The following is a 10,618-nucleotide window of genomic DNA, read 5'->3' as shown; positions in this document are numbered from 1 at the left end:
ATATATATATATATATATATATATATATATATATGCGACGTAACTGTAGGTACAGTCGTTTCTGGCAATGTATCCGTATGTATGCATTACGTAGCACGTTTACCGTGCGCTACTTGGGTCCAAGGTTTGTTCCACGGCACAAAGCTGGAGGAGGCCGAGGAGACAAGCTTTGATCGCCCGCTAGAATCGTGTACGCGGTAAATGCACTTGAACGTTAGTGCAGTGGCATGTATGTGGCAGAACGCAACATGGGGGGTGATGCGACCATCGTCTACCGTTCTTGCTCTTTCCTACGCACACTTCATGGGCCAATCTTCCGTTGCGCTCGAATAGAAACACCGCAAGATTACCTCCTCGCCGGCTTCGTTTACCATTTATTTCTTATACCATATCATGGAAAAATCATTATCTCGCGTATGAAAGTTAATCAAATTATATTAATATTCATCGTTATTTTATATCGAAATGAAAACGGAAGTTTGATCAATGTATTTGGTATAACGTATATTTCATATAAAATTCATTAAAAATCGATACGAAGAAACAAGGGTGTGTACAATTTTTGAACCTATTTTTGCTCGCATAATTGCGTAAATTTGTAAATATTTTTCAGACGACACGCATTTTTTAAATAAGATAATATTTAAAAAAAATACGCAAAAGTTTCTATGTTTCATTCCAGATAGCGATATATATCGAGAGATAAAGCAAAATACTAGTCGGTTACCACGGAGATCGTGTACCTGTCCAGTTTCCGTGATCCCTTTATTATCCATTCGCTCTTTCTCGTTAACGAACATGCAATAGATAGGTATACATTGAAAGCTATCCACCGGTAGATTCGCGTATGGAAAAAAAATGATTCGAATTTGACGTTCCTTTGATTAAACTATCTTTCGTTGCAAAAAAAAAAAAAAGTGTCTTAAAAATCTTAATACGACACGAAATTTTTGTTTTCTTTTTTTTTTTTAAATAACGCGAAAATTCATGGTATGTATTAAGAATATTTTGAAATTTAGAATTTAACATAGCAATAGGCAAATACTTACTTGTTTCGCTTTCCCGACTAGTATTTTCGTCCGTAATCCGATAGCCTAAAGCGAGCCAATACATCAATGTATGAAATATCGCGTAACAGGGTTGGTTGGTTTCATCGTCACGAGAGAGAGGAGTTTGCTAGGAATGCAATTATGCGAGGATCCGCATTAAGTTTTAATCCGATCTAGTTTTATACTCGCGGAGAGTTTATGACCTGCGCGGAAAGCTTCTTAACGATAATGCGATATCTTGAGAGGATAGGACAGGCATTAACTTTACTACCCAAGGGGGCAAAGGACCATGAAGGTTAGATCGAAGGTCCAAGGTGAAGAGGAGCGGGACGCAGCGTCTTACACCATCCTAACTTCCGCTCTACCGGCATATTCGCTACTATTCTCTTAATTGTCAAACTTTCACGCTTCTCCTAATTTCTCTTCTTATCGCGCGTGCTTTATCGAGCAACCAATGCGCGCCCGTGTAAAGATCAACCAACCGCGATAATCTCGGATTAAATCGTTGTCGAAGCGAAATTCGTCAAAATTTTCGCAGCTATAGTTGTACCGATATGTAAAAAACCGCTGAATGACGTATTATCGTCGATAATCGATAATCGACTCGCGTTAATTAATCGGTAACAAAGAATCGTACGAGGGAAGTAGCGGTTTGGATCGTGTTTTATATTTGCGTTCACGGTATATATGATATATACATATGCGTATTCTTTATTTTTGTAGGTTATTCACGGTGTTCACATAGAAGCAGCGCATGAAGTAAGAAAACGTAGTATCAGTCAACCGGTTAGAATCCTGTTATCGTACGACGAAAGCGTTTACAGGTAAGTCGATATTTCGATTATATCGTGTAATATATCGCGTAAGGGTGAAAATTAACCAACGATACGAATCAAACTCTCTAACGACGTATATATGTACGCGTTAATGGTACGTGTAACGATCGAGTCGCGATATAATAATTATTTATATATTCGCACGTATAACCAATAAGAAATATTAGACGCGCAATATTTGTTTTCTACTATCGTTATAAGAATAAAATAAAAATCCATTTTCAAAATGGATGAACGTTCTCGGGCGGGGATAAAGAAAATTTTCGAGTGAAATTTTGTGGCTACGTCATGAACGCGCGTACTGCGTAAGACGCGCTTTACTTCGTCACGACGAACTAACTTTTAACTTCGGGATTGAAAGTTGCGCAGTTGTTAAATGCTACCATAACGCCAACCTAAACTTTCCTAGTAGTGTTCCGTGACTACTTCCTATCCGTGCATTCATCCTGTTCGCGTACACCGTTAGGGCCAAAGTTAATCGGAAAGCGATTATATTAAGATCGAATATTCGAAAACACGGACTCGATATTATTATTTTTGTAGTAAATTTAATCTTTCGATTTTAAAGATTTTGATCGAGAAAATCGAAACGAATATAGTTTTTCCGCTTTTACTATTTCAAAAGCGAAAACGTGGAAAACGGAAAGAATGTTTGAAATATTAGTAAAACGATGCTTTCACCGATTCGGTTACGGATATATTTCAAGTTAATTTTTGCACTCGATTTTCCATGAATAGGAACGAAAGCGAATTTTCGTTCCAGTTGTTCAGAAACTGTTGTTGGTAATTAATCGCGTTTTCTCGTTACCGATAATTAATCCCGCGTCGCTTGTATTCAAAAAATAAATAAAGAGAGAGAGAGAGAGAGAGAGAGAGAGAGAGAGAAAAGGAAAAAGGAGAAAATTAACCGATACGGTCGAATTTACCGATATCGTGAACGAACTCTCTCCCGGGAGATCGGCAATGGTTGTCAATCGAATAGAAAGCGTTAAAATTTCCGTCGAGGACCAAAAAACTTGGATACGCGCCAGATGAACCACTGTCTGCATGTGTAGGTTCGGTTCACAACCGACGACGTACCTTTATTCAATTTGCAATTCACCCGTGATCGTCGACGATATTTGAAAAAGGTCTACTACTTCGTTCGAATGGATCTACGCCAAATGTTTGTACCTGATCAGAATCGATATCATCCGAATCATCTTTGATATTTCGTGAAAAATTATAATACGTAAGTGTTGATGGAGATCTTTCGCGTAATATTTTAATTCTCCATTTCGAAACTCTCTTTCTTTCGAATCATCCCGTTGCGATATGATAAAAACGATATTAGATGAACGTAACAATTATTACTTTCTTCCGTCAAATTTTTCTAATTATCGTTGTTCCAATTTCATTATCCAACGATATATCACATCCACTTATTCGAGCCGAAATTCGAGTCATTCCGCGGTCTCGGATTATTCCGTGTGTACCATTAAACATCGTAAATGATCTCTCATGAGAGATATTCTCAAAGTTTCGACGCAATCGCGTTAAAATTATCTTTCACGGTGTAAGGAAAAGATAATGATACGTTACCATGTCTCTCACTCCTTCATCCCTTGATATCGAAAATCGAAAAGCGAAAACGCTTTTAATAAAGGGAATAGGCAAAGATCGAAATCTCTGTCGACTAGTTTTGAGTTTTCAATATTTTTACTACATACGTTTTCTTTTTAAAAAATCAGTAATCAGAAATAAAATGCGATAATCATTGTTCTCACTCGTGTCAATCTGAAATTCATAGATTTTACGTAACAGTCATATGCGCGTTGATCATTTTCGACTTGGCCTTTCCTTTCACAATTAATAAAGTTCAATTATCCAATATTAACTTAATATGGGCAATCTTGACGACAGAATCGCGTAACATTTTATCGTTGATCCATTCTACGAACGAACGATGCGTCAAAGATGTACATTTTTCACGGATGACCGGTAAATCAAAGCCATATTGTATATTAAATTGCATACTTTTACGGATAATTTTATCGCTATAACTTATATCAACGACAACGAATCGATCGTTGAAATCAAGCTTGAACTTTTCGCGTAGAATCCGTAAAAAGAAAGTAAAAATTTGTTCTAAAAACCGACTCTATAGAAGAAACCGTGCCATTTAATTCTCTTCTCGTTTCATCTCGATATCTCGATCTGTTGCCAAGTTATAAAGAATCAAAGTGTCCATATGATACGCAGGAGATGAGATACGAGCGAATAAGCAACAGAGACATGATAAACGTAAATTAAAAGGGTATAATTCCGCGCTTCTAATAATCGTTCGCTCATTGACCGAAACTTGTACTATCGAGAAGTAGGATCCGAAATAGCGATTTAAAATTTTTCTAATTTTAGTAGGATTTAATCGAATTTGAAAGAAAATTACGCGATAGATGTGTCTATGTATTTTCACGAATATCTTATTAATTACACGTCGAAATTGATTTAAAACTTATCTTATCTCTGCCCCGAGTCGAATCTTTATTTAATCGATTCGCTTCGAGTTTAGTTATACGTTAATTAATCGAAATGAGTTTAACGAATTTCTAATCTCGTATAATCTCGTACGCGCATTCGTCAATTCTGGCGATAATCGAAATCGACAGTTTTCCATCAAGTTTTTTAGATCAGTTCCGAGACGAAATAAATAAAGAGAGTCGAGATAGAGAGGGTGGCTTGTAAAATATTGACAATTTTTTCAAAGATAGACTCTTCTTTTCTAAGGCTTGGCGACGAAAACACACGCGTACCATTTCCTCTCGTCTCGTCAAAGGACCGTCCTAATTGGCCGTTTACATTCGCGCGTGTAAATTTTACCATTCGACCATAGTTTCTCTCGCTCTTCACCAGACTACGCACACTCTCTTCTAACCCTCTGCTGCCCGTCTACCATTTGTGCCTCTCTAGCCTTCGTTTCGGTCAATGTTTATCCTCGCGCAATGGTATACGTAGATATACAGTGAGAGAGTACAGTTTGGGTTGGAATGCCCCCGAGCGGCATCTCGTAAATTCACCGGCTGTACTCCGCGATCGTAAATTAACCATAATATTCATATGTGCTTATCGGCACTGTTAATTACATCGCACATGTTTCCCACTGTTCAGAACTGTAATGCATTATATCGCGTATCGTAGTTGGTAGAATCGTTTCAACCTTTCTTCTTCGCGTATTCACAAATTTTCGCTGCTAACGACAAATTTAAACCAATTCCAATATCATATACCTATTGATAAAATCGATTTATATATATATATATACTTTTTTTTTTTGAATTCGATACGACGAATATTTGATAAATGGAATTCCCTTCGATCGAAAAATAGAGCTGAAATCGCACTACTTTTCAAACTACTCATAACTCTTTTTTTACTCCTTGAAAACCAACTTGAACGTTTTCCGCATCGTTAATGAACCAAACTTTGATATTGCTTTTTTTAAGCAATAATTACCATCTTTCCCGTTAAACTTCATAACGAACTTTGATAATCGTTTTATCTCGTAACCCGCTCTTTAAATGTTGTAATATTTTTAAAGAAAATGATATTAGAGAGAAAGAAAATTTAACTCGTAAATAGATATAATTTTTCAAGTTATGTAAAAAATCAGTTAATTATAATTTTCAATTCGATTACATTATTATTAGAGATTGCTGATGCACGGAAATATCTCGTAGTCTAATCATTATTGATCAATCGATATAATTTAAAATTATCTTTGCAAAGATCAATGTCGTATTTCTTTTTATCCACCATTCATAGCCCAACAAAACGTTACGTTCTTTCCCCATTTCTTCGCATACTCATTTTGACTTTTTTAAATTTATATTACGAATAAATTTCTATTTTTTCTGATCCAATTTTTCGCAGTTTTACGCGCAAAAGTATTCGTTTCTCGACAATTTTCTTTCCTGAAAAGAACTGTTTCTTTTTCCTCGCCTAGTCTGGAACACTAGGAAAACATCAAGACACAAATTTGTACTCTTATCAAAGCGGTTAAAATATTTACTTTCTCGCGCGAATGTTAACGATGCAACTTCGATCGAAGATAAAAATCGCTTATGTAAAAAAAAATTCTTATTCGTGTATATAAAATACATCTGGACTATTATTTTTATTTTCTATTAAAACTCATTATCGTTCGATATTACAATCACGCATGAATCGAGATTCGAAGCTCGTTAATTATCGTAATTAATCCGGTTCATTTCCAGCTGTTTTTGATTAATTCCTCGTTTTATCCATCCGGTGCGTATAAACACGTTTTGCAAGTAAAAACGAAATAAATCGGTTTGCATCGTACAGAAACATCGTATATTTTAGTTTAACGGAAATCGGTCAAATAAATTATCGACAAGGTATATTCGTGCTCGAAATTTGTTCGAAACTCGTCGTCGTTCCACCATCAATAATCGATATAATATAATATTTTTTCCAAACGAAGATGATACGTTTAAGAATAATCCGTCCAAATTCGCAAAATCTCGATTACATTTCTAATCATGATCGAAACGAACGTTTCGTTATAACCGAAGACAAAGAGCGTTACGCGAGAATCGTATTACAGTTGATCGAGCGGCAACCGATTCTCATGCTATTCAACTTGACTTTTGCAACGTATTTACTTTCACCTACTTGGCCTAGAAAGTGCAGTCGGGTGTTAAGAATTACGAAAGCAAAACGTCTCCGACATGCCATTATTATCATCGATAAAATAGATGGAAGAAAATATATATATTCAAAATTATAAACGAAACAAGGTACACTTTTGTCATTCGTTCAACTTTGATATGTAACGATTCGAATCGACAATAATCGATTTCGTGTACCCGATTATTACCATTATTACCAATCGTAGAATAGACAATTTCAAATACAAAGTTTTTCTTTTTCTTTTTCTTTTTTTCTTTCTTTTTTTTTTTTTTTTTTTTTTTTTTTTTTTTTTTTTTTTTTTTTTTTTTTTTTTTTGTTCCATTTGTATTTTGACACCAGATAGATAGAAACGACGTACTCTCGGTTTCGCGCAATAAATGTCGATAATGGATAAGCATCTATCGCCTTGATCCTTTTTAATGTTAACCCTGGACGGAGAAACGAGCGGCGCGGCGCAACATGCACACGTCGCGCTTCAAATTAATGCGTACAATATCGCGCGCGAGCAACCGTTCGTTTGTCAGAATTTATATTTGCGTGTAAAAATCACGCAAGTTTTGAACGAACGGTGACCGTGCGCTTCGAGAGAGACGAATCGAGCGAGCGGAATCGTCGTTGCGGACCTCTGCGCCAAAATCGGTCTATTCTACCATCTACATCGGTCTATCTACCTATGTATACACACGCTGTTGTTAAATATTCACTCGAATACGTTAACGTGCCGCTAACTTCTCCCGACATCGAGATAAGTGGACAAATTGCGTTTCGCTCGACGTTTGCTTTAAACGACATTTCCCGATCGACCGTGAAATCTGTATCAAGGATGAATAGACTCGTAACAGGCCTACCTCGACTCTGTAAATTACCTGGTCGTTTTGAGAAACGCATCACGAATTCGATGAAAACTTTCTCCTCGTATATATATATATTTGTTTTTTCAACAACCGGAATCAAATAGATTCGAGTCAAGCAAGATTCGAACGTTTGGTAAACACCCGATAGGATTGCGCGTTGGAAAATTTCCAACGTTGCGAATCTTTATTTCTCTCACGCTTCGATATTCTTCGTCGATGATATCGTTTCGAAACGAATAACCACTTTCCTCCTTACAAACAAATTTTTAGCGTGGCAAACGCTTAAATAACAATGTTTTCCTCTAGCGATTGACATAGTTAATTAAAGGAATAAATTTTAACGTAGTTTATCGTCGTTGGATCAAATATTAAAATGTAAATTAAGAATGGTGGAAAAGTTGGTTGTAGATACGGCCTCCCTAACGGCGGATATTTTTACCGTGAAATAAATCAGAGTTATTGTTTTCCGGAGAGCTCGCAAACTCAAGCGGATACACGCCCCTTCACGAATTGCTCTGCTAATGAGTTTCTGTACTACGTGAAAACATTTTTTGCTGGTAATTAATTAAATCACCAACTCCAACGACAATGTACGTGTATGCGCGACAGTTAGTTCCTGCGATTTCCCTGTAAAAATTAACATTTATGAAAAATTCTGTGATATCTCGCTATTTGTTGCAATACTTTTCTTTTTTTTTTTTTTTTATTTCGCGTCTCATCCTTATACATATACGTGTACGATAAAATCTCTGATATAGAAAATATATATGGATTAATTCTTGTTCAAAAATTATACCATAGATTATACCATAGACATAATAATATGTTATGATAACCGCGAATATTTATTTCGTTCCTCGTTTCGCTCGTATCTACTCTTGGATAGAGTAATTTTGGGTGTAAAGGATTCGAAACGATGAAAAAATTTTTAGAAGAACTTTTTTGCGAAGAGTGCAGAGTCGATCGTTGATCATCGATCACGTTTAAGCTTCACCTCGCGTGCATAATACGTGTTCGTTTATCAACCGTTTAAGCATTAATCTCTCGTTCAACGGCAAGTAACAAATTTGACGTCGTTATGTAAATATCGGGAAAATAAAATTGCGATTAATAAAACGAAGAGTTCTCGTTCTCGTTAATCTTGATAAACGCTTTTCGCTTTGGCTTGTACGATGATGCTTTACTTTTATTCGTATTTGATTCCGGTTGGTGATTCTCGAGACGTGGTCGCTCGTCCACGATGCAAATGATGCACTCTCCAGAATTAAAGTGTCTGGTGCTACACCTGCAGTCGAATGCAACCATGTGAAAGGGACGACGCGGTACCCCTCTTTGGTGGACGAGTACATCTCGCATAGTTCAGACGCTTTTTCCGTTTTCCATTTGTTAAATTCTCTTCTTTCTTTCTCTCTCTCTCTCTCTCTCTCTCTCTTTCCTACAACACTTGCCAATACACGTTGTTCTATTTATCGTACATGCACGTTCAAATATTCGATATTCATCTCTTTTTTTTTATCATTTTTTTTTCTACCAAAATAAATCGCATATCTCGTAAAAAATGATTTTTCCGTTTAATCGACGATAATTATTATATTTATATATTTATATGGCAAAATTAATCTTACCGCATTAATATGTCGTAGACGCTGTAGTATCCAAGAATCGGGATTATTGGAGGATGACAAGTACGAGTATAGAGGAATGTGCGTGAAAGATTATCGGGATACAAGTTGTAAATGTATGTATATCAAGTGCGATAGGATAAGGTTGGGAAACCGAACAAGCGATCGCTTCTAAACGTCTCCGGAAATCCGTTGATCGTGATAGATTTGTGCATAACGTCCGTAAAGTTGCAGTATACCGCAAGGTTTATGGTCTACTCTTAGCCCCACGAGACCCGCGCATCGTCCGCATTGCCTCCATCCTCGTATAGTTATAAATCACTACAGAATTCCTGATTCATTGGACATTCCGTGAATATGCGCATTTTCCTGCGAAATATCCAATTTAACTTATATCTACGTATATATATTCGACGAAATACGCTCGACTTTCTTCCATTTTTACGGTTAGATACGTTACAAGGGACGTTGCAATCGTCGATTCTCGTCGTTCAAATTGATGGAAAGTTTGGTCGAATAATTATCTAAAATTACGATAGAAAAATGAAAAAGAAAAGAAAAAGCACGATTTCGCAAAATATCGATATTCTTCTATAATAATAATATAATCTCTATTTCGAAATTAATCAGAGTTTTGCATACTTACCGCATCCCATTAATTTAATTTAACTTAATTTTGACGGATGCACGAATTCCAATAATACGCATTACGCACGATCTCGTTTACCTCCTATTTATCGAAGCCTCATCGCGCTTAATTGATCTCTCAATTACTCCACGCATATACGTTTGCATTCGCGATGAAACGAGTGACACTGTTTTCAGCTCCCTAGCCCTTCGATAGATACACCATATCCCTCGTTCATCCGTGTCCGATTCGAGCGTATCGACCGCTATCGTTCTGCGAATTACGATGTCATCATTATCAACGCGGTGTTTCAACGCGCCACTGCCATCGATGTACGTAGATAAATGTCCTTCTATTCCACGTCCCATAATTATCATTCCCGTAATTCATCCGCACGAATGTTACACCAACGTAACATCGATGTGCGATTATTCAAAAGCGATGGAAAAATTACGCGTGTATCTATCTACGAAGAAGGAAGAAAAAAAAATATTCGCGACAATTTTGAATTATTACGTATCAGCTACGATGGTAAATAACATAAAAGCGTTATTCATTAGTTAAATCGAATCGTTTAACGAATAAATAAATAAATCGGTATCCGAAAAAAGGAGCAGACGCGAAATCGAAGAGCGTTGGATTGGATTTAAAGGATTTAAAAGTTAGGCGAAGGATCCAAACTCGGTTCGTTATTTCTCCGATTATTAGAAAGCGAAAACCGGTTATCCCGAACCTCGACTCCGCGATCTTTAATCTCGTACGATTAGAGTTTCATCCTTTGATTTCTTTTACAAGGACAGAATCTTAACGCGCTTCCTCGATCAGTTGAAATTTTAATCCGTTTCGTCTCTCGTTTCCAAAACGAATTTCTTCGACTTTGATCTCCGTTTTCCATCCGTTTCCAATCTTTTACGCGTTTCTTTTACACGTATCTCCG

At 36.6% G+C, this 10,618-nt stretch overlaps 1 protein-coding gene across 5 annotated transcripts in view; it reads left to right on the top strand.

The window, feature by feature from the left end:
* Positions 1 to 10,618, top strand: part of LOC102679751 (leishmanolysin-like peptidase) — a 92,240-nt gene that overhangs the window by 54,925 nt on the left and 26,697 nt on the right. For 3 of the 5 annotated variants that reach the window (XM_031512495.1, XM_006619870.2, XM_031512494.1), the window contains exon 3: positions 1,773 to 1,873. The exons of the other annotated variants lie outside the window; for them this stretch is intronic. In XM_031512495.1, coding sequence (XP_031368355.1) covers positions 1,773 to 1,873 — 101 coding nt within the window. The remainder of the gene's footprint in view (positions 1 to 1,772; positions 1,874 to 10,618) is intronic. 5 annotated transcript variants of the gene reach the window in all.

This window comes from Apis dorsata, unplaced genomic scaffold (assembly GCF_000469605.1).
Source record: "Apis dorsata unplaced genomic scaffold, Apis dorsata 1.3 scaffold_446, whole genome shotgun sequence".
In the NCBI taxonomy this organism is placed as follows: domain Eukaryota; kingdom Metazoa; phylum Arthropoda; class Insecta; order Hymenoptera; family Apidae; genus Apis; species Apis dorsata.
This window is presented reverse-complemented; position numbering and strand designations above follow the sequence as displayed.